The sequence below is a fragment of the Leopardus geoffroyi genome, chromosome B4, assembly GCF_018350155.1.
Source record: "Leopardus geoffroyi isolate Oge1 chromosome B4, O.geoffroyi_Oge1_pat1.0, whole genome shotgun sequence".
NCBI lineage: Eukaryota > Metazoa > Chordata > Mammalia > Carnivora > Felidae > Leopardus > Leopardus geoffroyi.
The window spans coordinates 80,514,926-80,542,135 of NC_059341.1; the positions used below are offsets into that span (position 1 = coordinate 80,514,926).

General features: G+C 43.9%; 1 protein-coding gene across 5 annotated transcripts in view; it reads left to right on the forward strand.

Annotated features, from left to right (window-relative positions):
* Positions 1-985: 985 nt before the first annotated feature.
* Positions 986-27,210, forward strand: part of LOC123591990 (cationic amino acid transporter 3-like) — a 110,557-nt gene continuing 84,332 nt past the window's right edge. The window contains exons 1-2 of one of the 5 annotated variants that reach the window (XR_006709526.1): positions 986-1,082; positions 26,259-27,018. Coding sequence is in view for 2 of the 5 variants with exons in the window: in XM_045466771.1 (XP_045322727.1) it covers positions 22,706-24,487 (1,782 nt within the window). In the remaining 3 variants the exon portion in view is untranslated. Of the gene's footprint in view, positions 1,083-8,290; positions 8,435-21,739; positions 21,890-22,518; positions 24,800-26,258; positions 27,019-27,210 lie in introns of those variants that run through there. The other 4 variants (XM_045466771.1, XR_006709525.1, XM_045466770.1 and 1 more) reach the window with 4 other exon arrangements.

The window sequence follows — 27,210 nt, forward strand, 5'->3', positions numbered from 1 at the left end:
TTGCAGCACAATGCTCAATGCACATTCTGTTAGAATATGCTATGAACGCTGAATGACTGTCTCAGGAAATCCCTCGTGGTGAACTTGTGCCAGTTCCCTTTTAGTTTTATTTCTGGAGTGATTTGAAATGCGGGTGAGGGGGTAGGGATGGATGGTGGTAGTAGAGGAACCTAGTAGGATAACCGGGCGAGGTGGCTGGTGGGTGCTTCTATCTTTGTTTAAAGGACTCTTGAGTGGGTTCCTTAGCTGGATCTGGGATCCCAACTCACCACAGGCTGGGCTCCACTGGCTCCCCACACTCTCCGGTCAACTGGGACCTCCTCCATGCCCAGGACCCTGGAAAGAGTGTTTACTTCTTCTTTTTTTTTAGTGTTTATTTTTGAGAAGCAGAGAGAGAGGGCAAGTTGGGGAGGGGCAGAGAGAGAGGGAGACAGAGGATCCGGACGCTGATAGCAGTGAGCCCAATGCAGGGCTCCAACTCACGAACCTGAGATCATGACCTGAGTGGATGTCAGATGCTTAACTGACTGAGCCACCCAGGCACCCCAAGAGTGTTTCCTTCTAAGTTCACACCTAGGGGTGCCTGGGTGGCTCAGTCGTTTAAGCATCTGACTCTTGGTTTCAGCTCAGGTCATGATCTTGCGGTTTCGTAAGTTCAAGACCCACATCAGGCTCTGTGCTGGTGGCTGGGACCCTGCTTGGGATTCTCTCTCTCCCTCTTTCTCTGCCCCTCCCCCACTCGCGCTGTCTCTGTCTCTCTCAAAATAAAGAAATAAACTTAAAAAAAATTTAAATTCACATCTTGCTGCCCAGACCGGGCCCCGCTAGTCTTCCCTTGCCCGCCTCTAGCTTTCCTCCTAGAAGGGGGCTGAGCCACCTTCTTCACACTTTTCACTCTTCCCAAAGCACCCCACCCCGCCCCGCCTGCCCGAGCCCCGCCCCCATACCCCCTCCAGGGCCCGCCCACCCCTAAACTCAGCTCCATATCCTGACTCTGCTTGGCCAAGCTTCTTACCTCTCCCTGGGTTTAGCTTGCACTTTCTTTTCAGGTGTCTCACCTCTGAGGTAGAGAAAACCCATGGGTAAGTGATTTCTCATGTTTATGGAGTTGGCAAGAACACTGGGACTGAGCCAGAGAGGAAGAAGTCTGGGCTTGGAGTGCCACTGGCTGTCCAGGCCCTGTGGGGTGTGAGCAGATGTTATTTGCTGGTGCCCAAGCTAGACTTGGACTGGGGGGTGCAGACCAGTGGCCTTGCAAGTTTGGGAAGGGCAGGTGACTTCGCTGGGGTCAGAGTGATGGGGAGGCCAAGACTCTGTTGTCTAGACCAGAAAGGTTCTTAGCTCTGCTGAAGAAAACGAGTTAGGGGAGGTTAGTCCCTGGCGCTTCTCCTTCAGCGTCCCTTCCCACCTCTTTGCCCTGCCCTCCTTCCTGGCCTTTCCTTCCTGACCTGGTCCAGAACTTGTTTTGTTCATCTTTGTCTTTCCCACAGGGCCCAGCACATAGTATGCTTAGATGTGTTCTTTGAGGGAATGAAGGTTCTTCCACCTGGCTCTGCTGCCTCTGTCATGTTTTGTCATGCTTTTTCACTGGAGATTCTGAAAGCCTCTGTGTCACATCTTCGTGGGGCGGGGGTGTTGCCGTGGGCTTCGCAGAAGAGCAGGTCCTGTTTGGTAAGGTGGCCCACCATAAAGAGAGAGGGTCTGTGGGTCTTCTTCCTCCATGCTCAAGCAGCTAGATATCTATTTTGACAGCTGTTGAAGGTATCTCCCTGCCTTTCTTATCTAATGTAAACAAGCTGTGGTGGGGATTGATTATAAGCCAAGTCAGGCTATAGGAGGAAAGATTGCTGAGTTCCACTGGGGTGTGGCTGCCTAGTGGTCTTTAAAACACTGTATGGAGTCTTGTCTGAGGTCCCAAATATATTGTAAATGAGCCAGTGCTAAATAAACCTTGCAACTTGATGGCTGTGTTCTCTCTCTTGGAATCTATCAATTTTATGTACATGATAGGCATATTTATTGATTGATAAAGGCTTGGAGGAGAAGCCTGAAATAGGACTGGCTTCCTGGGTCGCCAAGAGACATTTTGCTGTTATTGCAAAACATATTTGCACCTCTTTAATTTCTAAGGCTCTTGGAATCTTATACTGTTCTCCACCCAGGCTCCCCCTACCCCAGTCATGTACCCTGTGGGCAGTACCCCTTCGCCAGAAGCCCAGACAACACTTATCTATGCATGACGCCGGTTTTATTGATTATATGTGGCAAGTGTTTCTTTCTAGCTTGTCTTTATCTTCCCCTCTAGCAGTTTTTGGGCACCTTTTCTCCATTATCAATTGATATGTGTTATGTGCCTCCAGAAGGCAGGCTCATTTTAACCTTAGTTTAAGCAAAATCATGTGGAAAAGTGAATTTCCTTTCCAAGCATATTCCAAATTGATAAAAAATGATTTTTGGATTATATTCTCTTGGTTTATCTTTGTCCCTTTTTATTTTGTTATTGCAGAAATCACAAAGCAGACTGGGGATTAGAAACAACAAGGAAATAGGGATAAAGAGCGTCCCTTAAAAAAGTGGTGGCGGAGGCTCTTTGTTGTACATTATGATGCATGAGCTGGGGTGAGGCAGGTGGGTCTTTTTTGTTTAATTAAAAATTTTTTTTTACTCTTTATTTATTTTTGAGAGAGAAAGAGAGAGAGAGAGAGAGCACAAGTGGGGGAGGAACAGAGAGAGACACACACACACAGAATCCAAAGCAGGCTCCAGGCTCTGAGCTGTCAGCACAGAGCCCAACACGGGGCTCGAACTTACCAGCTGCGAGATTATGACTTGAGCTGAAGTCGGATGCTTAACCGACTGAGCCACCCAGGCGTCCCTTTTTTGTTTAATTTTTAAAAAAGCGTCTTTAAGTAATCTCTATGCCCAATGTGGAGCTCAAACTCATGACTCCGAAATCAAGAGTCTCATGCTCTACTGACTGAGCCAGCCAGGCACCCTGAGGTGGGCCTTGATGGAGGAGTCATATTGATCTATATTTGGATAAGAACTCAGGACTTTGAGACATGGTACAACTTTCATATGACTCAGACAATCTGGTATCTTTCCTACAGCAAAACAACACAAAACAAATTGACTGAACAAGGGAGACGGTGAGAGTGTGGGGCAGCTATGTGGGGCTATGACAGGAATCCAGCACAGTCTGGTGAGAGAGGACAAAGAGAAGGAGACAGTCAAGTACTTACATGGGAGGACAGAAGGATACATTTAAAGATATGAAGGGAGGGGCGCTTGGGTGGCTCAGTTGGTGAAGCATCTGACTTCGGCTCAGGTCATGATCTCATGGCTCGGGAGTTTCAGCCCCGCATCAGGCTCTGTGCTGATGGCTTGGAGCCTGGAGCCCGCTTCAGATTCTGCATTTCCCTCTCTCTCTGCTCCTTCCCTGCTTGTGCTTTCTCTCTCTCTCTCTCAAAAATAAATAAACAATAAAAATTAAAAAAAAAAAAAAGATATGAGGGAAGATAACCAGAGAGATAGCCCGCCTTTCCTATGCCACCTTGTGTGAAGTGTATGTATTGCTGAGGGTGTATATTGGGAGGAGGTACATGGAAGAAGGAGCCGTGTGCTATGACCACTCACAACTGCTCGTCTCAAAGAGGAGACAGGGTATAGGGATAGATGGGACCACTGGCTGGATTTCTAGATTCTGTACTTACCAGGAAAGGAAGGATTTGGGGGGGAACCAGCTGTTTAGCAAAGCATCTTGGAAAAAATGAGTGTGACTCAGTACTCATTGTAGATAAAGGCTATCCCACCCTTACAGTTGTAGTTTGGAAAATAGGTAGATAGGCAGATGGATTTCCTTCTACTGTTTTTTTCCTGAGGACTTTTATTAGGTGTTCTGGATTGACAGGATTTGGGGTTGAGAGAGGTTGGGAGTAGAGAATCTTAGGAAGAAGTAGAGAAGAAATTAATTTTCACTGTTAACATCAATGTATCCCATCACTTTGAATCCCTTAATTGTGCCTCTTTGGTGGCTTCCCCCAGCTTTCTTTCTGATTCTTGTTTGGAAAATCTGTTTTTTTTTAAAGTTTATCTATTTATTTTTTTGAGAGAGAGACAGAGAGGCAGAGAGAGAATCCTGGTCAGGCTTCATGTCCGCATGGAGTCCACCATGGGGCTCAATCTCACGACCATTAGTTCATGACCGTGAGATCGTGACGTGAGCCAAAATCAAGAGTTGGTCACTTAACCGACTGAGGCACCCAGGTGCCCCTGGAAAATCTAATTGTGATTCTTCCTGTAGCCCATGTAGTTTCTGAAGACCTCTAGGAGCAGCAGCTCAGGCTTGTCTGATTTGTCGAAGTTGATCATTTTGTTTTGGTGTGACAGAAGTGTTAAGAATTTCCAAAACTGGATTCTGACAGAAACGAAACCTGTAACTGAGGTCAGATTATGAATGAGGAACACCAGTTTTACCTCTGTCTTCGCAGAAGACACCTTGTTCATAACCATCTCAGAATGGTACTAGATGATATGGAGTCTATACAGCCTCTAGAGAAAGCCTGGCTGTCTGCTTGTTTACCTGAATAATGGTACAATATTACTAGTATCATGTCTGCATGTAGCAGGGAGTCCATAGATATTGAGGGAAGGAAGCAAAAATGTCTTAGTCTACATCTACATAGATTTTGGTCTGCATTTGGGTGGGTGGATTTTGTCTACATACATTTGGTCTGGAGTGTGTTAGTCTATGTCAGGATGGGTTTTTGCTGACTCGGAATTCAGCTTCTGCCAGAGTAGGATGGGATGGGAGAGGTGCAGTACTGGGGGCGGTAGGGTAGGTAGATGAGTTGGAGGAGGTGGCTGTGTCTCCTCTTGGTCTAATGAGAAGACAGTTTGGGGCTGCCATGCCTTCAAGTTCAAGTCTTAGTTGCCCCTAGTAATATTTACTTGCAGAATAAGGGTTTCTAGCCTCATTGAGAGAACATGAAGCAGGTTCTACCCTAAGGAGTTTTTATTTTACAAAGGATTCTTCTCTCTCTTTTAAAAAGAAATTTAACGTTTATTTTATTTTGGGAGAGGAGGAGGGCCAGAGAGAGAGGGAGACACAGAATCCGAAGCAGGCTCCAGGCTCTGAGCTGTCGGCACAGAGCCCAAAATGGGGCCCCAACTCATGGACCATGAGATCACTACCTGAGCTGGTCAGACTCTTAACTGACTGAGCCACCCAGGCACCCCTAGAAAGGATTCTTCTAAGTAACGTTCAAACAGAATATAGTACAAAGTAAGATCATAGGTGGGAAGATGACTGGTAAGTGATCCATTTGGTGAGGTTGTTCTCAGAAGACTCCTGGGAGATAAGTTTGGATATTTATTTTCTTTAGTATGAGCTGAATTTGGTTACTTCAGCTTTCTTTCCAACCTTTCAGGGAAGCTGCCTGACCTTAACTTCTCTTTTCCCAGGGGAGAAGTAACACATTTATTACTACTGAAATGGTTTCTTTCTCTTTTCCTTTTCTGCACAGACCAAGACTGAGAATTATTATTATTATTATTATTATTATTATTATTATTATTATATTTTAGTATCTAGATCTGTATTAATCTCTATAGCAAATATTTAACTGGATCTGTATAATTGAGCAAACTGGATTTGCTGTTTCAAGGTGTGGTGGATTTGTGTGTGTGTGTATGCGTGTGTGTGTGTGTGTGTGTGTGTGTGTGTGTGTGTGTGTTTGGGGGCATGGAAGGAAGTCCTAAAAGATGCTCTATTAATTGGACCATGGCCCAAGGTGAAGATGTAGCTTGAACTGGGAAACAGTCATACAAAATGCCAAGAAGAGACAATTTTCCCAGGCTGACTGACGGTGTACAGAAGATATTCCCTAATCTTGCCAACACTGGAAAATGAGGTCTTTTCTACTCTAACTTTCTGTCAACTATGAAGCCATCTGGGATCTTGACATCCCCTTGCTATGACAGTTCATTTCTGATTTAGGAATAGCCTTACCGATTCATAGTTTATGTATTTTTTACTTATTTTGGCAGGTGGGGAAATATGCACAACATGCCCTTCATTGTGAATTTCCAGAGAGGGGCGTTCTCTATTTGCCACCATTGTCTTGCACTGTGTGTAAATGAATGCATGGTGATTTGGGGGTGTGGTGGTGGTGTTAATAATTTATGGGGGAAATGTTGCTTTTGCTTAAATTCTTTTGCACAAAGAGTCTCTGTGGCGCCTAAATTTTCCAATTTGGAATTTGCCTTTGTGTTCATTTACACTTAGTTGAAATCTGATCTTCAATAGACTGAATCCAGTCTTTCTCACTTAGAAACTTTGTGTGGTTTCCATTTGCGGGACCATCCAGTTTCTCGCTTTAGACCCAACCCAAGCTATAGAGAATCCATCTGTGTAGTGATTTCGACAGTACAGGGAAAATGATAGCAAATACAGCACATTCCTTTCTCTGGGAGCTTATAGTACAAGGGCATTTCATGGATCCTTCCCCATCCTCCTGAGACAAGTGAAGTCCTGGTGTACACACCATTCTGTCCTTTGACTATTGTCCCACTCCTCCATTTTGCAGGCCAGCCTTAAATGTAGTTATTGCAGTTTGAGTATCGTGTCATGGTGCCTACTGCCAAAGCATTAGATGACTTATTTTCCAAATTCAGTAAAGCAGTGGAAGTAATAAAACTCTGTGTTGTCTGTCTGTTCAGATGTCACACATCAAGGGGATGATGCTGGAGCAAATTGTAAATGTCACAGATCATGCACTTGGTCTCAGTCGACGTGGGTTACTTCCTTTATACTTTCACTTTGTTGTGGTGAAAGAGATTTGGACCACAGTTCTTATTTCATATCTCTGACATTGCCAAGCTGGGCTGTATACCCTGGGGTACTTCCTTGGTTGTGGCCAGGTACCTCAGGCTTCAGCTGGGGAAAGAGAGGCAAGCCAAAAGCATCACCAGGCAGAAGCTGTGCTTCTCTGCTCCACCTCACCACACAACTACTCTTACCCTCTTTCCTAAAGGGGTGTTCTCCCAGTGCGAAGTTCTAGGCCACTGAGTTATGCCACTGGATAGTAATGAGGAGAGAGCAGGGGCAAGGAAGAGCATGCTGGAGAGACCAGATATCTATCTATAAGTGTGGCCAGAGAAGCTTCTGGAAGGAGGGTCATGCTGAACAGGGTTTGGAAAGAGCGTGTTCTAGGCAGAGGGGGAGAGTCTGTGTGAGGGCTGATGTTAATGCCAGCAAGATGTGCATGTGTGGGGAAAGATTTGTCCTGGTCAAGCAGAGAGACACAGAAGGTTAGTAGTAACAGTAAATGGTAGAAGAACACTGAAAAGGAAGCCTTGGAAATACAATCTTAGAAGTTTGGATTTAACAGAGAGCAGGATACTGCAGGTCTAGTTGTGGTGGTGGTGGGGAGGGGAGGGGGGAAGACAGAGAGAGAGAGAGAGAGAGAGAGAGAGAGAATCTTTGTAAGACTTGAAGAAAGTGTCATTTTCCAGAAGGAGGGTAGAGGGCACTCACACTTCAGTTATCTGCTGCAATGCAGTAGTCAGGAAGAATGTGATTTAGGGCTTTATCCTGCTTCAAGGAAGGGCAGCACTCTCTGATGGCTGCTGGGTGAATCTGAGTGAGAGCCCAGAGGATGTGATTGTTCAGAGTTACCAATTCTATGGACCAGAAGGGAGGACCAGAGACTATGGCAGGAGGCTGGCCCTGGATATACAGTACTCGTGAACTGTAGGAAACTAGTAGGTGGAGGTCTAGTGTAGACAAGGTGTGCTAAGTGTCTAAGTGAGTTCATGTCAGCTGAATTGAATTGAAGGCTGGTTGGTGATCCCCAAATATCTGAAACCAATGATTTCAGTTGGAATTCCTTAGATTTAATCCAAATTTTTATGCAATTTCCCCCAATAAAGTCAGAATCCTTAGAGGCTGCTTTGTCAATGGTCTTGTTTTTGGACATATTCAGGGTTTTCCTCCTTTTGAAACTAAAATAGAAAGGCAATCCTTTACCTTCTTTTTTTGATCTTCCTATACTAATAGCATGTTCAGAATACCCATTATTCCTTATCTTAAGTCCATATTCTTAAACAACTTGAAAAAATAATGAGGAGATACAAAAATAGACAAAGAGGTCCATATCGATGTCTGATGTCCATCAGTCTTCGTGCTTATTTCCAAGGATGATTTAATAAATACTAACAATGCTCTAGGTGCTGTGAGCTCAGGGCTGGTCACAGACATGGGTCACAATGGGGAAGGCTGGTGCTCATTTTTTATATTCTACTCGGTCAGGTGTCTGGTTATCAACAACCACCAAACCAGAATATCAACCTGACACAGCTGAAGTCTTTTTCCCCAGCATCACCGTGAAGTTTTAGCTCTGGAATGGGGGGAATCGTATTTTGGAAGTGCCTGGTGAGCTGAAACTTTTCTGGTACTGAAAAGTATCTGGGTTCCTCTGGGTTAAGGATAAAGAGGAGATTGCCATTTTCTGGCAACCATTCCCAGTCTGCTCCTGACTGGGGGCCAAGTCTGGGGAGCAAATGGCCAAGTGAATTAGGGAGCTTGAAAAGATGTTTTGTTAAACCATCCTCATTAAATTGGCACCGTCTGCCTTACTACTCTCTTTTGTCCCAGTTGGGGCTGTCCTTTGTGACAGATGTTTCCTAACGGTGTGTGCCAGCAACATCTGGAAGCCTTGGGTGATGGCTGAGGTTTGGGAAGGCCAAAACTGGAGGTTTTTAGGCTTTCAGGGAAATTGCAACCATCTTCCTGCTATTGGGTTCCCATTTTAAAAAATACCTGCTCCCCACCCCCTTCTTCCTTTATGCGATGAGAATGAAAGTTTCATTACCTTCTCTAGCATTTCCTAACCTCACTGAATATGTTTTTTTTATTCTCAAGAATGAGGTAGTGACTAGAAAATATTTGGAATAGGACAATGAAAGAGTAAAACGATGAAAGAAGTCTCAGGAGGGTGACTTATATTTGGCATCTAGAGATCTATTATCCTATATTTCTACTAAAAGCCAAGCTAAAGGAGGTGGGTTAAAGTTGTGGGTAGGAACTATAATTAGCTGTAAAATTATATCTGGGAACTATTGGGATGGCTATGGGGATGTTTGGAATCTTTCCTGACATCTAAAAATATAGTCTGGAGACATTTTGGCGCTAGATTGGGTTAGGATTTTCCTTTTTTTTTTTTTTCTAAAGTAATCTCTACACCCAATGTGGGGCTTGAACTCAAGACCCTGAGATTAAGAGTTGGATGCTGTACTGACTGAGCCAGCCAGGTACCTGCCCCTTCCCCAGTCGCTTGGATTAGGATTTTAGCAGGACATGGTTTAGATGGAGCTTTCAGATTTAATGATTCCTCCACTTCTAGCTCTGGCCCATCAGTATCTATTTGAGATGAAAGGGAAGACATTGACAGAGGGTGACCTAGACACAAAGATAAGAACTGGCTCAAACACTCCTTTAAAAGCCATGCTGCAGTCTTGACCCTTTATGGAGGCAAGGTGCCACGGTAGAAAGAACATGGTCTTTGAAGTAACGAGGAACCAAGTTAAAGTTCCAGCTCTTCTTTTTACTGGCTGTATGAGCTTAGGATAGTTGTCTCACCTCTCAGTCTTTAAAGTTGGAATAATAACACTTATTTCATTGGGTTGTTATGGGGGTTAAATGAAGGAACATATGTGCATTACAGCTTAACAAATTCTGATTCTCCTTCACCCCTTTCTCCATGTATCCCTAATTCTTTCATATATATCTGGTCCCCCTATTTGCCTGATATAATTTTTCTCTGCTTCCAGCCTCTGCACATGTTCCCCCCATGCCTCTTACAGTTCAAGCCTAGGGCCCTGATTTATTAATTTGTGTTAGTCCCACAAAATGACAATAACAGTATGTAGTTTTTATAACCGTACTAACATGAGCCAAGGTTGTGGTTTCTTTCCAGGCATTTTTGCTTGCTGACAATTTTGGTTGTAAATCAAAGACAAAGGAGTTCTATCTTCCCACCCACTCCTCTGATCTAAAGTTCCTGATTTGGGCTAGATCATTCTGGGTGGGATTTTGTTGCAACCAAAAGTGATGGCAAGCTTGTTTATAAAGGCCATTCAGGGAATAAGAATCCGTAACCTTTACTACTGGGACATTCTTGTTTTCTTCCTAACTTTTTCGTTTGAAAAATATCCAACCTATAGAGAGTTGCAGGAATAGTGCAATTAACACCCATTTATCTTTCACCAGGATTGATTGTTAATATTTTTCTACATTTGCATGCTCTCTCCAGTGCTCCTGTGTGTGTGTGTGTGTGTATGTGTGTGTGTGTATGAAATATGGTCCATAGTTTACTAACTGTCCAACTTTTTTAATAGTAAAATGTTTCTCCCTGATCCAGGTCCAATCCAAGGTTTTGCATTGCATCTCATTGTTGTGTCTCTCTCTTTTTAAAAAAATATTTTATTTATTTTTGAGATAGAGAGAGACAGAGTGTGAGCAGGAGAGGGGCAGAGAAAAAGGGAGACACATAATCTGAAGCGGACTCCACGGTCTGAGCTGTCAGTATAGATCCTGACATGGGGTTTGAACTGTGAACCACGAGATTGTGACCTGAGCTGAAGTCGGACACTCAACCCACTGAGCCACCCAGGCACCCCTGTGTCTCTTTATTCTCCATTAATCTGCAACAGTTCCTCAGGCTGTCATTCCTGACATTGACAGTTTTGAACAGTTTTATAGAAAGTTAACTTTCTGTAGAAGGTTGTTTTGTAGACTGATCATTAAAATTTTTTTTTTTTAATTTTTATTTGTTTTTGAGAGAGAGAGTGTGCATGAGCAGAGGAGAAGGAAGGGGCAGAAAGAGAGGGGGAGAGAGGACCTGAAGCAGGAACTGCACTGATAGCAGAGAGCCCGAGGCAGGGCTCGAACTCATGAACCATGAGATCATGACCTGAGCCAAAGTCAGCCACTTAAATGACTGAGCCACCCAGGTGCCCCTAGACTGATCATTTTTATCATTAGATTCAGGTTACACATTTTGGGCAGTAATATTATATAAGAACATTCTTAAAGACAAGGGGTGCCATGTAAGCAGGGAGCATGTTTTCTTCCTTCCCATTTTGTTTGTAAGATCAAGCACAAGGACTTAGAAGGTGTCCTTCTAAGAAGGTGCTTACTGTTGAATGAATGAATGAATGAATGAATGAATGAATGAATGACCAAAGACTTTTACTGCTACCTAGGTCTATTATTTTTCTACTTGAGGAGAGGAGGAAGAGCAGCCTTCTCCTATATCCTGTTCCCATTTTTATTAGACATGTTTGAAGGCTTAAAGGGAAACTAAGACCTCTGTAATGAGCCCATAGAGAAGGGAAATGAGGTGGGGACTATGATGTGAGGCAAACTGTGGAGTCTCTTTACCCTGGGGGTGGGTGGTGATCATACTATGTTGAGACTGGACGGTGAATAAGGTGGTCCTCAGATGGAAAGAAACACAGCATGCAGAACCTAAGAGTACATGGTCTGTTTCCTTGCTGAGAGAAATTAGTTATTTAGGGTTCCAGATTTTATTATACTTCCCTCCCCTAACTCCCATTTGAATCCTAAGAATGGCCTGGTGAAAATTGATTTCTGTCCCTCCTCCTTTCGCAGTGGGGACATATTTCTCTCCTTCTCTACCCTCCATCTCCCCCCTCCCCACCCACACAAGTGTGTATTTTCTAACATTTATAAACGGTGGTTGGGCGGCCATTCTCTCCGGATTATTTATTGTTGAGAAAATCTATAACTCCTTGGACTTCTCATTTTGATGTAGAAGCTTTCATCCCTGTCGCCTGGGGGAAGTGAGGTTATGAGAGGTACTCTTTGCCTCTCAGAAATGTGTTTTCAGGCTTCCCTTTGGGGCCCTTTCTCTCTCCAGCTCTGATCATCTCAGACATTTCTGACAGTCCTTCCTGAGGCATCTGGGGCTTGGGACTGGATTCATCTATTTAATTCTGCAAGGCTTCCGAGTGCCTGATGCACATGGTTCCTGCCCCCTTTCTGAGAGTCTGCCTACCCCTGTCTTTGCAGCCCCTTATTTCACCAGGTTCCAGAAAAAGGGCCCTTTGTATCCATGTCAGCTCTTGATTATCCAGTCATGGTGGGAATAACCTAAAATAGTGAATGATACTAAAATGACTTTTGTTTGATTTTTAAGTGATCAAATCCTGCTTAGAGATAATCCATAAAGTGAACAGCTTCAATGAAAGCAATCCATCATGTTATGCTCCCATGGTTGACTCTATGGCATCTCTTCTTTGGCATCTCGAGAGGGAAGCAGATTCAAGAACGCAGCTTGTTCAGCCCTCACTGTGTTGTTAGACGCGCTGGACATCTAACAACGTCTATTGAGAGTTCTGCAGAAACCGTCTCCATGTCTTGTTTTCGAACTCTGGAGGAGGCCTTTCCTTAGTTTGAGAACCAAATGCTTAGTTCAAAGAACATGAAAATAAGTAGCCAACATATAAAACTATCACTTTTTCTAGGGTTTCCATCACACCCAGAGTAAAAGCCAAAGTCCTCACAGTGACCCTCAGACCCTAAGTGAAGAATCTGGCTTCCTACTTTCTCTCTGACCTCATTCCCTACCTCTTCCCACTCACTCACTCCATCTTGGCCCCACAGGCCTCCTTGTTATTCCCCCCAGATCGCCAAGTATCACTTCACACCCATGAGGATGCCTGCTATTAAAGAAACAGAAAATAATGAGTGTTGGCGAGGATGTGGAGATATTGGGACGCTTGTGCACTGTTGGTGGGAATGTAGAATGGCGCAGCCGCTGTGGAACACAGCATGATGGTTTCTCAAAAAATTAGATATACAATTACATGGGGCACCTGGGTGGCGCAGTCGGTTAAGCGTCCGACTTCAGCCAGGTCACGATCTCGCGGTCTGTGAGTTCGAGCCCCGCGTCAGGCTCTGGGCTGATGGCTCAGAGCCTGGAGCCTGTTTCCGATTCTGTGTCTCCCTCTCTTTCTGCCCCTCCCCTGTTCATGCTCTGTCTCTCTCTGTCCCAAAAATAAATAAACGTTAAAAAAAAAAAAAGTTAAAAAAAAAACAAAAAACAATTACAGTATGATCCAGCAATCCCACTTCTGGGTATATATCCCAAAGAATTGAAAGCAGAGACTCAAAAAGATATCTGTACTCCCATATTCATAACAGCATTATTCACAATAGCCAAAAGGTGAAACCCACATACTCATCAATGGATGAACAGATAAACAAGATGTAGTATATACATACAACAGAATATTATTCAGCCTTAAAAAGGAAGGACAATTGGATACATGCTACAACATGGATGAACCTTGAAGGACTTAGGCTAAGTGAACTAAGCTGGTCACAAAAGGACACTATTGTATGATTCCACTTATATGAGGTACCTAGAATAGTTGAATTCATAGAGACAGAAAGTAGCATGGTGGTTGCCAGGGTCTGGGGGGAGGGAAGGATGGGGAGTTACTGTTTAATGGGTATAGAGTTTCAGCTTAGGAAGATGAACACGTTCTGGAGATGGATGGTGGTGATAGTTGCACAACAGTGTGAATGTGAGGCTGTCTTGGACCACCCTTTTCATTTTATTTATTTATAAAAGTTTATTTATTTATTAGTAATCTCTACATCCAGAGTGGGGCTCAATTCACAACCCTGAGACCAAGAGTCACGTGCTCCTCCGATACTCCCCTGACTGAGCCAGCCAGGAGCCCCTGGACCACCCATTAATTTTTTTTATGTTTATTTTTGAGAGAGAGACAGAGTGTGGGTGGGGGAGGGGAAAAGAGAGAGGGAGACACAGAATCCAAAGCAGGCTCCAGGCTCCGAGCTGTCAGCAGAGACCCTGATGCAGGGCTCGAACCCATGAACCATGAGATCCTGACCTGAGCCAAAGTTGGATGCTTAATGGACTGAGCCACCCAGGTGCCCTAAGGATCACCCATTTTATTTTATTTTTTTTTAATTTTTTTAACGTTTATTTATTTTTGAGACAGGGAGAGACAGCACGAATGGGGGAGGGTCAGAGAGAGAGGGAGACACAGAATCTGAAACAGGCTCCAGGCTCTGAGCTGTCAGCACAGAGCCTGATGCAGGGCTCGAACTCACAGACCGCGAGATCATGACCTGAGCCAAAGTCGGAGGCCTAATGGACTGAGCCACCCAGGCGCCCCAAGGATCACCCATTTTAAAATCCCAACACACGTCCTGAGCACATCTGAACTTTTTCTTGCTTTACTTTTCTCTGCAGCACTGATCACAAATCCAACACAATATATATTCTTATTACTTATTTGTTTATTGTCTGCTTCCTCCTACAGAAATGTAAGCATCTTGAGTGGAGGGATTTTTGTGTTTTTCTTTGCTTTATAGCAGTGTTGAATAACTGGGGACCAGTATATTTGTTGATGAATAAATGAATGACCATGGTTAGACATACACTTCTAGAGAAGGCACAGACAGAAAGAGAAAATGGGAAAATCCCATTTTTCATTTCATTTTGTTAACTAAGTTCTACATTTGGCTATGAGACTCGCCCGTGTTCATGGTGGCTTTTGCTCTGTTTACTTTTTCGTATGTATTCTGAACTGTTTCCACTTTGGAAGTGTTTGTGTTCCGCATACACCACACTTACTATTCTTTAAGGTTGTTGCCCTGAACTCAGAGCCTCTACTCTTGTATTCCTGACTGCTCCCCAGAGTTGCAGGGCTGCTTGAATTAGGACTTGGGAAACTCTGGGAAGCTTAGCTATCCAGGAGACTTTACACTTGTTTGTTTCAGAGCCACTGGTTTGAATGGCTCGGGACTTTTCATTCTCCTGAAATTTTAAGGTGGAGGAGAGAATTTATAAAATTTGGGTTCAGGAAGAAGCTATGCTTGGATGGAAAAAGATTAATATCATCTCTGGAGATGTTGTGTTTCAAGTCCACTTCTCTGAAATTTTGAGAACCTTTGAGAAAATAATTATTTAATAGCCTCATTAGCCTTCCTCCCAAGTCTTTATCAAACTTCTATCCAAACTGTGTTTGAAACTCTACAGGAGGAGCCACAGGGCCAGCTTCCTGATTGGTAGGGGTAGTAACACCCAACAATAGGCAGTGGAACTTAACTGCCTTGGAAAAATGTTTTGAAAAGGAAAGGTCCAGAGTGAGGGCAGTACCCTTCTTAGAGACAGAGGAGTGAACACAGTGACCTCCAGGATGGAGGAGAGTGGGTGGGGCTGGCTGGGAAAGCAAGACAGCCTGCAATTTAGTGGGTGGATTGTTGGATTTGACAGGAGTTCTTCTTGGCGACTTGGGATGGAACTTTTGTTTTGGAGTTTGGAATGAGCTCAGAGACTGAGAGAAACACAGGGAGGAGGAGGGAGAGAAGCAGGGAGCCGGGGGGCATTATGGAATTCATACAAGCTGGCTTCATGTTCCCTGGCCTCTCTCTGCATTTCTTTAAGTACCTCCCCTGCGCCAAGCACCTCCTTTGGGAGAGACTGTTTCCTAATTAAACTGAGATTCACAGGCCCAGGGCCCTCATTAGGAAATGTCCTCAGGAAATGCTCTTGAAATAGATGAGTTTGCATGTTCTAGTTGTTCTAGTCTCCTGTTTCCACCTCTGTTTGGCCCTTTCTCTCTTTCCAAAAAAGAAAAAAAAAATGAAAAAAACCTTACTTCTAGGAATCTCAAGATATAGCAATCAATCAATACACTATATGTACATTTCCTCTGTCTTAAATGCCTCTTTTGGTTTCTTGGTACAATTATGAGCAGATCCTTGTCCTGGGTAGTGATGGCTGGGGATAGGAGTGTGGAATTCAGAAGGAGGAGGTATATGAATCCTGGCCCTGCCCTCTGGAAGCTTTTGGACTGTAAAAGAATTTAACTGACACACCCAGGACTCCACCAGAAAGGGGAAATTAGTTTCAGCTGAACATCAGGATTGGCTGTAAGTGCTGGTGACAAGGGGAGGAAGGTTGGAAATGGGGGATTAGTCAGAATGGCTTAGGAATGGCTTCCTAGATGTGGGGGGAAAAGTTGTAGAATAGAGTTAAAAAGAGCTGGAGGGTCAAGACTGGAAGAAAGGAGTGAGGAGGGCATCCCTGGCAGGGCAGGTAACTTACCCAGGCCAAAGGCTCATCCCAGGAAGGGTAAATCAGGATGTGAGGAGCTGAGTGAGGAAGGAGGTGATGGGCCTGAGGGTAGGGGGAGAATTTGGGCAGAGCTCTGGCAGCTGGGTCAGAGAGTCTGGACTGAATATAAACTTTTGGAATGATTGAAGATTATTACAAGAGAAAGGGTATTTCCCAATCATGGGTTTGCTTCTTCTTCTACAAGTTTGGTTGTTCATTTATTTGTTCTGCTTGCTTCTGTTTGAGTCATAAGATATGATTATTTAACTTCCATGTGTTTGGTTCTTTGGGTTGCTTCTCTGGTATCTTCGTACTTCGTCTGTAGCCCACTTTCACTCATCTTCAGTAAAAGTGGGAAGAGCCCAAGGACCATCCTGCATAACAAAGTGGAGGGAAACAGAAATGATCAAAAGCATGTATGACCCTGCCATTCAGGTGGTCCTCCTTTGGGATTCTTGCTCGGGGCCCATGGCTGAACTTCAGGAGAGTGTAGGACATTTTTTTGAGAAGGGCAACGTCAAGGGAGTCTGTGATTCAACAAACGTTAAGAACCACTGTTGTGTCTTTGTTGGGAGGTAGGTGGCTGAGGATGGTTCCCCAGAGAGAGAAACATGGTACAAGCATCCCTAGGGCCAACCACAGGAACGTCCAGAGACAGTTGAAGGAGCTGAGGGAGAAAGAGAAATTGGGAAAAGAGACATGGGTTCAGGGGAACTGGTAAGAAGAGTGCCCCATCCTCCCCTGTTCTCCACCCTCTTTCTAGCAGGTATTCCTTCCCTATTTTCTCCATGTTCTGACGATGGCAGGACTCTGGTTCCCCTTCAGTTTAAGTATGTTGAGTGTCTGCTGTTTATCAATCTATGTACCAAGTCCTCTCACAATAGTACGTCATGCATTTCCTTTGTTGAACCTGAACTGCACAGAGTGGAATCAATCCCTTCCTCCATCATGGCATGTTGGCTCTATCCCTTTCTGTAAGACCCCTTTTTGATTCATTTTCTTCTTTCCTTTCTCTGTTCCCATCTCCCCTCCTCACTGGGGGCACTTGTGTAGTGTCTTTAACAAATGCTCCTCGGGGCGCCTGGGTGGCGCAGTCGGTTGAGCGTCCGACTTCAGCCAGGTCACGATCTCGCGGTCCGTGAGTTCGAGCCCCGCGTCGGGCTCTGGGCTGATGGCTCAGAGCCTGGAGCCTGTTTCCGATTCTGTGTCTCCCTCTCTCTCTGCCCCTCCCCCGTTCATGCTCTGTCTCTCTCTGTCCCAAAAATAAATAAACGTTGAAAAAAAAAATTAAAAAAAAAAAACAAAAAAAACCAAATGCTCCTCCAATCCATGCTCTATATGTGTATTTAGATACATTCATCCACTCAACAACCACACAGTGCCAACTGTGTCAGGCACAGTCGTAGGTGCAGGGAATGCAACCAGGAGCAAAATAATAAAAAAAGTCCAGTTTTCATGGAGCTTACATTCTTTTGGAGTGAGACAAATCATGAACAAATAAATAAGTAAAACATGTAGTACCTCAAATAGTGATAAGCCCTGTGGAAAAAAAAAAGCAGGGCAAGGGGATAAGATATGTTGAGGGGGATCAGGAGCCGACTGCAGTTTTATATGGGGTGATTAAGGAAGGCGTTGCAACAAAGGTGCTATTTCAACAAACACAGTTAAGGAAGAAACTGTGTGGATATCTGGGGTAGAAGTGGTCCAGTTAGAGGGGACAGCAAGTACAAAGGCCCTGAGGTAGGGTCTTGTCTGGTATGTTAGGAGACCAGAATGGTTAGAAGGTCAGTGGCTAGAGAGAAATGAGTGGGAAGAGAGAGAGACAGAAGGCTGAGAGGTAGCTGGGTGAGTGATAAATACTGTAGGACTTTGTGATGAACATGCTCACATGGGTCTCCTCATGGACTCAGCAGAGTTTCCTTGGGGTATGTACCTAGGAGAGGGATTGTGGGGTTGGAGGGGGTGTGCACTCTTAATTCCACTAAGATTATGCCTCAAGATGGTGGCACCAGTTATACTCCCACCAGCAGTGTGTGGTAGTCTGTATCTTCTCATAGAATTCTCATGATGATCCAGTAAGAGAAGTCAAGTAAAGTTCCTTATGGAGGAGGAAACTAAGGCTTAGAGAGATTAAGCAAATTACTCTAGTTACATAGCCAAGCGGAAGAGCCAGGGCTCAAATTCAAAAGTTTTGACATAATGTTCTTTGCTCTTACCACTACTGTATCCAGCACTGACTCTTTCAGAAATAAGATGAGGCATCTGTAGACAAAGATATTATTATTATTATTAATTAAAAAATATTATTATTATTAATTAAAATTAATTAAAAAAATTAACTTATTTATTTGTTCATGAGGAGTGTTTTTGAGAGAGTGCAAGAGAGCATGTGAATGGAGGAGGGGCAGAGAGAGAGAGAGAGGGAGAGATAATCCTAAGCAGGCTCTGAGTTGCCAGTGCTCTATTCGGGGCTCGAACTCGTGAACTGAGAGATCATGGACCTGAGCCAAAATGAAGAGTCAGCTTAACCAACTGAGCCACTCAAGGGCCTTCCAGAGATATTATTGTTATTATTATTATTATTATTTTAATTTTTAATTTTTATTATTATTTTGCATTTTTCTTTTCTTTCTTTTTTTATTTTTATTTATTTTTAATTTTTTTTTCAACGTTTATTTATTTTTGGGACAGAGAGAGACAGAGCATGAACGGGGGAGGGGCAGAGAGAGAGGGAGACACAGAATCGGAAGCAGGCTCCAGGCTCTGAGCCATCAGCCCAGAGCCCGACACGGGGCTTGAACTCACAGATCGCGAGATCGTGACCTGGCTGAAGTCGGACGCTTAACCAACTGCGCCACCCAGGCGCCCCACTTTCTTTTTTTTTTAAACTCTACTCTATTTTTCTAATTAAAATAAAAAAAAAAATTTAAGTAGGCTCCACACTCAACATGGAGCTTGAACTCATGACCCCAAGTTCAAGAATCATACACTCTACCCATTGAGCCAGCCAGGTGCCCCAAGACTTGCATTTTTCAATGCCTGGTCTAACTCAGTCAGCCTAGGACCCCAAAGTGTTTAGCACTAGCATGTATGTGGGTGTCTAATTAGAGTCCTTAGAATTTCAAGGTGAAATATATGGATTAAGACTGTTTTCATTTTATCATGAAGGCTAGCTAACAGCTTGAATTTTAGTGCATGATTTTGAGGCTGGACATTTATAAAGATTAATTGATTTTCAAAGTTGGCTAGGCACCGAGATAAGTACTTTCCAAGCATCATGTCACTTACTCCTGACAACAACTCTGTGAGGTGATTACTTTTACTCCCACTGAGGGGTGAACTCATTTGTCCAGAGTCACCCAGCTATGAGGTTGAGTTGAGTTTTGAACCTGAACAATTTACCTGCAGAGCCTTTATTCTTAACTACTAAACTGTGCTGCCTTCCTGTGAAGGAAGCTTTTAGAATCTCTTCCCTTTCAACTCTTAAAAACTGAGAATGAACTGAAGGTTGATGGGGGGTGGGAGGGAGGGGAAAGTGGGTGATGGGCATTGAGGAGGGCACCTGTTGGGATGAGCACTGGGTGTTGTATGGAAACCAACTTGACAATAAATTTCATATTAAAAAAAATAAAAAAATAAAAAGGAAATGCTATGTATACTAACAGTGAAAAATTTAAAAAAATCTGTGAGGCTAATAAAAGGCGGGATGACTATTTAAATAAATTACTATTACACACTTGGAAAAAAAAAAAGAATCTCTTCCCTTTGAAACTGAGGACAACTTCCTGTCAAGTGGGGTGGTTTAGAGCAGTCATGGGAAGTGAGGGGTTAGGTGGACAGGAATATCCAGAGGGAGAGGATCTGAAGTTTGAAAATGTTCCCCAGTTGTCTTCATTATGTCTCCCTCTGTCCCTGAAGTGAGAACCTCTGCCCTAGGCATCCTACCTGGATTAGAGATTCTGAACGTGATGCCTTCAAAAAAAAGGAGGACTTCTCTAACTGGGTGTGGGTGGTTCATTGCCTGTAACCCAAGGCAGCCTGATATTTTTAAAACAAGTGTCCTCAAAGGCAGACAATGTTTTATCACCTATGTATGGCTTATACCTGCCATGAATGATCTGTGGTCAAGGTTTTATCACAGTTGGTTTTCCCTTCACACTTTTCATTTTGATTGCCTTCTACAAGGAGGGTAATGCCATTTATATATTTACCTGAGCCAGGTTTATAAGGTTGCTTGGTTGCAAGGTATGTATCTCAAAGTCAAGTAGATAGGATATTCTGGATTATGTGCTCTTGCAGGTTTCTCTTCTCCGTGTGTACATTTGTTCAACAAATATTTATTAAGCACCTAACTCACAGTTAGGAGGAGGAGGAGAAGGAGGAGGAGGAGGAGGAGGAGAAGGAGGAGGAGGAGGAGGAGGAGAAGGAGACAGGTAGTTGAACTGGAATTTTGATATATTAGGATAAATGACAAATGAGGTAAGCCCGTGTGCTATGACAGTACACAGAGAGGGCAGCATAAGGGTCAGGGAAGCCTTCCTGGGGAAGCAACTTCTGAGCTGGGAATTGAAAGATAAGGAGGGCTTAGCTAATGAATGGGGCAAAGAGGGCATTAGAAGCAAGGGAACATAATGAGTGTAGAATTTCGCAGCTGGAACATGAACTGCGCAGGGGATGAGGCTAGAGGAATAAACACAGGTCAGGTTATGAAGGAAGGGCAGTAGGGAATCACTGAAGGGTTTGAAGCCTGGGGGTGGGGTGGGGACACCTCAATCACATTTATAGTGTGTAAAGGTTCCGTGAGTTAAGAATGGACCTCCTTGTCTATCTCGTGTGCTTGTTAGTAAATCAGAACATCGGAACTGGTGGGTGGCAAATAAGGAATCTTGATGGATTTGTAGATGGAAGGGCTGACCCAATAATCTAAGGGTTCCTTTTGATAATCTTTAGAGAAGAATTTTCAAATTTGACTTGATCCTTCTGTCTTTGAAACCTCCTGACAATACTCCCTAAAATTCTTTCAAAACCAAAGCCTGAGTAGGGAGGAGAATGGGGGCTGTGTGACTTTGTTTTCTCTGTTCTCCACTACTCATTTCCGGGGCATTGCTGTGAATTGTTCATCCAAAGCCTTGCTCCCCATGAGGAGGGGACCATTTGAATAGCAGCAGGGGAGTAGAGGAAGGAGGAACCACACGCCGGCTTCGTTCATTAAGAAAATATATTTGGCATATTCAGACAATGGTTTGAGCGAGTTAAAAATAACTCCTCGTGAAAAATTAATAGGGAGTTATAAGTGAGTGTTTTAATACAAGCTCACAGAGCAGGGCAGATTCTCCAGGTGGCTGGCGGCTGACATCATGGATGTGTTTATAGAGCACGGGGTGGCCAGAGAGGAGAGTTGTCTGCAGAAGTGAGCTCACCTTCTCTCCCGGAACCCAGAGAGGGAGGAGACAGAAAGAATTGTTTTGGTTGTGAGCTACTGAGCTAGGTGACTTATTTCTTTCTCCTTACCCATCACACTCTCATAACTGTGGACATAAAAATTGTAGTGAATTTTGCCTGGTTGCTTTGGGTGAAGTATATTGAATGTCAGAATTCATAAAATGGCCTTTCTGGTTCTTCTCCTTTCTTAGTAATGGACCCTTGTTGGCTGCTACACTCATTTCTCCAGTGTTTCTTCGCCCGACAGACTGCTCCTCTCATTCTTACAGGTAGTTATAAAGGCCCTGCTCCTTTCTCCCACTTCCTCTCTTCTCACAGCGCCTCTGTGGGCCTAGGTAGGTAAAGCCAAGGGTTGGACTGTACTTTCTTTTCCATCAGTACAGCTAAATGGATGATGCAGAATGAGGAGAAAGGAAACCAAAGTGATGTCTGACCTTGGGTAGCTGATTTTGGGGCTAAGGGTGTTAAGACTGGGGGACCAATATTTGTATTTTAAACTCAGATGATATTTAAAAAATGGTTCTGTAATTGCAATGAGGCCCTCTAGGCCGTGAATTAATGTGTCATAACTCACGCCCAAGCACTGCGCAAACATCCCGCGTGTGAATTATTGCACAATAAATTCATGCCCTGTTGTGTCTTACAGCTTAATTAGTACATGAAGCTACATGAGTTAGACGAACCCAAATGGGATTATGTCATGTGGTGCGTAAAAAAGCAGAATGTTGGGAGGTATTTGGCACTTTTTCTGGGGGGAAAGCAGGGCTGATTTTTCTGGAGTGTCCTCTGGTGTCAATTTCTGTGATTTGGGGCTGCAACAGGTGACATGTGACTTCTGAGCTTTGGTTGGTTGGTTGAATATGGGTTCAGTAAATATCTATTGTTTACTATGTCTTAGGCATTATGGAGGGATAGCACATATAAGATGAAATACGAAGCAGCAGCTTTGAAACCTGAGCACCCGAACTCGGCAGCCTCAACTCAACTCGGCTTAACTCAGCCTCACTGAACCCAATCTGAGACTCTCTGCTCACTGGGCTTGCTACAGCACTCCGATCCTAGAACCCTCTTCAATTCCAGCTAGAATGTTTTATCAGGCACTTCGCAGATTTGGTCAAAAGCTGGTACGGAGACATACACTGGAGCAATACGTGGCTAAGATTTCCACTGCCGGAAGGCTGAGCACTCTGGATATAGTGGCCTTGGGTGTGGTCAACACAGTGGGTGCAGGTGTGTATGTCCTGGCTGGTGAGGTAGCCAATGATAAAGCAGGACCATCCATTGTGATCTGCTTTTTGGTGGCCGCCCTGTCTTCTGTGTTGGCTGCTCTGTGCTATGCAGAGTTTAGCGCCCGGGTTCCCCATTCTGCTTCTGCATATCTGTACAACTATGTCACTGTAGGTGAACTCTGGGCTTTCATCACTGGCTGGAACCTCATCCTCTCCTATGTTACTGGTGCAGCCAGTGTGGCCCGGGCCTGGAGCTTAGCTTTTGACAACCTGATTGGGAACCAGATCTCTCAGACCTTGCATGAGAGCATCCCACTGAATATTCCCCATGTCTTTGCAGAATATCCAGACTTCTTTGCCATGGGCCTGATGTTGTTGTTCACCGGACTGCTGGCTGTCAGGGCTAGTGAGTTTGTCTTGGTTACTACAGTGTTCACAGTGGTGAATGTTTTGGTTCTTGGTTTTGTCATCATCTCTGGCTTCCTTAAGGGGAAACTGCACAACTGGCAGCTTACGGAAGAGGACTACATAATGACCATGTTTAGACTCAATGACACTTCTCCCTTGGGCCCTCTGGGCTATGGAGGATTTGTGCCTTTCGGTTTCCAGGGGATTCTCCGTGGAGCAGCGACCTGTTTCTATGCATTTACTGGTTTCGACAGTGTTGTTACCATTGCCGAAGAAGCCCAAAATCTCCAGCGTTCTGTCCCCATGGGCATTGTGATTTCAGTGTTCATCTGCTTTTTGGTGTATTTTGGGGTCTCTTCAGCACTTACGCTTATGGTGCCTTACTACCAGCTTCAACCTGGGAGCCCTTTGCCTGAGGCATTTCTCCATATTGGCTGGGCCCCTGCCCGCTATGTCGTGGCTATTGGAGCCCTCTGTGCTCTTTCTACCAGCATCTTGGACTCTATGTTTCTCCTTCGTTGGATGACCTTCGTGATGGCAGATGATGGCCTCCTGTTCGGTGTCCTTGCCAGGATAGACTCCAAAACAAGCATCCCCATTGTGGCCACTGTGGTCTCGGGCATTATCACAGCATTGATGACATCCTTCTTTAGACTCACTGATCTTGTGGACCTCATGTCATTTGGGACCCTGCTTACTTACTCCCTGGTGGCTATTTGTATTCTCATTGTCAGGTATCAGCCTGAATTGAATGATGAAGAAAATGAAGCAGAGGCACAGGAGGAGAATGGGCCTGAAGCAGAGAAGCTGACTCTGTGGAGACTATTTTGTCCAGGAAGCTCCACCCCCACTCCACTCTCTGGCCGGGTTGTCTATGTTTGCTTCTCACTGCTTGCTCTGCTCCTCCTTCTTCTTTGCTTGGTGCTGGTCCAGTGGCCAGTTCTACTGCTTTTTGAAAACCCACTGTTGATTATAGTAGTTGTGCTACTCCTGATTCTCATCACTGGGATCACTGGGGTCATCTGGAGACAGCCACAGAGCCCCACTCTCCTTTACTTTAAGGTCCCTGCTCTGCCTTTCCTCCCAATAATGAGCGTCTTTATGAATGTTTACCTTATGATGCAGCTGACACTTGGCACCTGGGCCCTCTTTGGTGTCTGGATGCTGATTGGGTTTGCTATCTACTTTGGCTATGGGATCCACCATGCATGCAGGATTAACCCCACTTGAGTTAGGACCAGAATTGTGGACCTTGAACTCTGCAGTGCCTGTACATATTTGATTTTACATCATCACACCTGGATGCTGTCTGGTTTCCTTGCACAATAATGGAGGGTACTTTGGAGCACAACATCAATGAGATATTGATGGGGAAACACTAATAGAGCTCTGTATGTATTGTGAAGGATGTGTCTTTGCTCTTTCTCATCTTTAAAAAAAGTGTTTTTTTTTTTTTTTGTTTTTTAACTTATCTGCTTTTCAATTGTGTCTGTAACTATTTACTGGTTTTAAAAACTTATTATTAAAAGAAACTAGAAAAAGTGTTTTTGTTTTCTTTGGGTAAATACCCAGTAGTGGAATTACTGGATCATATGGTAATTCTATTTTTAATTTTTTAAGGAACCTCCATACTGGCTCAATAGTGGCTGCACCAACAGCCACCAACAGCACATGATGGTTCCTTTTCTCCACATCCTCACCAACACTTGTTATTTTTTTGTCTTTTTGGTTTTAGCCATTCTGACAGGTGTAAAGTGATAACTCATTGTAGTTTTAAATTGCATTTCCCTGATAATTAGTGATGCTGAGCATCTTTTCATGTGTCTGTTGGCCATCTGTATGTCTTCTTTGGAGAAATGTCAATTCAGGTCCTCTCCCCACTTTTAAATTGGATTATTTGTTTTTTGTGTGTGTTGAATTGTGTAAGTTCTTTATGTATTTTAGATATTAACCCCTTATTGGATATATCATTTGTGAATATCTTCTCCCATTCAATAGGTTGCCTTTTTGTTTTGTTGATGGTTTCCTTTGCTATGCAAAAGCTTTTCACTTTCACTAATTTGAAAAGATACATGCACCCCTATTTTTATTGCAGTGCTATTGACAATAGCCTGGATATGGAAGCAACCCATCCATTGATAGATGAAAGAATAAAGTTGTGACACACACACACACACACACACACACACACACACACACACAATGGGATACTACTCATCCATAAAAGAGAATGAAATCTTGCCATTTGCAATGACGTGGATGGAGCTAGAGCTTATTATTATTATTATTATTATTATTAGAGTGCATGAGGTGGGGAGAGAGGCAGAGGGAAAGAGAGAGAGAGAATCTTAAGCAGTCTCCATGCTCAGTGTGGAGCCATGCACAGGTGGATTGGAGCCAGAGCCTTCCTCTGAGCACAAAGCACTTTGGCTTTGAATCCACCACCCATGCTGAGAATCCCTGGGGTTGGTTTTTCCTACTTGCTAATATCTGTATCCCTGGATTTTAAAGTTTCTCTACTATTGTCTGCTTTGGTCCACTTGTTCAGAAAGTGCGTAGTTGAGAGCCAGGTGTCCTGGGTTTTGTCTTGTTTCCACCACTAACTAGCAACATGGCCTCAAGCAAGCCACTCAGTTCCTTCAACACTCTGCTTATTTATCTGTAACACAAGAGGTCACAACTGATCATTTCTTTTAAAAAAATTTTTTTAATGTTTTTATTTTCTTTTTGAGAGAGAAAGAGAGACAGAGATCGAGCAGGGGAGGGGCAGAGAGAGAAGGAGACACAGAATCCGAAATAGGCTGCAGGCTCTGAGCTGTCAGCACAGAGCCTGACATGGGGTTGCAACTCACGGACCATGAGATCATGACCTGAGCCCAAGTCAGATGCTTAACCGACTGAGCCACCCAGGTCCCCAGAACAGGACATTTCTAAAGTTCCACTTAGTTAAAAAATTCAAGGATTTCCTCTGTTTTTTCTGTCCTGTTATTCTCTCAACTAGGTCTGTCTACTGCACGAAATCTAAACCTGTATCCTGCCCACTTTTCACAATGACCCACTGTTGGAGCAATAGAGGTACAGTAAATAACATCCCATGTCCCCCCTCCTATGTTTGGAACCAATCGATAATCAAGATACAGAGACAGGTGGTTAAACCGTCAACTTTAGACAGACTTACTCATCACGAGTAGTACTGAGCACCCCTGGCCATCCATCACAGTAGAGAGCCTGCTTTTATTAGATTTTTCTCATGTATGAGCAGGTTGAATGCATGTGTCCTGTGGGCAGGTCAGCCCTGGATAAAAAAAGAAAACCAACAAATAACTGGAAGAGGCTGAGCTGGGCATGCTCAGTGCTGTCTCTTCAGCTCACTAATCAGGTACAGTGAGAGAGGGGGTGTGGAGAGAGGCCAGGAATAGTACTCTGCTCAGTGGTTCTCAAACTTCAGTGAGTGTCTGTCACCTCACCTGAAGGGCTTGTGAAAACAAGCTTGTAACAGGTTCCAGGTGATGCTGACACTGCTGGTCCAGGGACCACACTTTAAAAACCAAAGCTCCTGCTGAAGCCCTTCCACATGTAAAGATGAAGTGAGGGGAACAAAGGTGCCCTTTTAACATTTACCTTCATTTAATGAAACATTTAGATTAAAATACCATTGTTAAATCTTTCACAGTGGGGAAATCATAGTGAATCATTTCATAATGTATGTGTATATCAAATCACCACAATGTCCACTTTACATAGCTTTACAATTTTATATGTCAGTTATACTTCCTCACTAAAGCTGAAATAAAAAAATAAAATACTATGGTTATCTGTGTGTCTTTATTTTTTCTACTAGATTGTAGGTCATAGGTAAGGAGTGTATCTTGTTCACTCCCCCAGAGCATCCAGCTGGGGGCCAGGCACATAATGAACATTTAATCAATTTATGTTAAATTGAATTAAGCCTT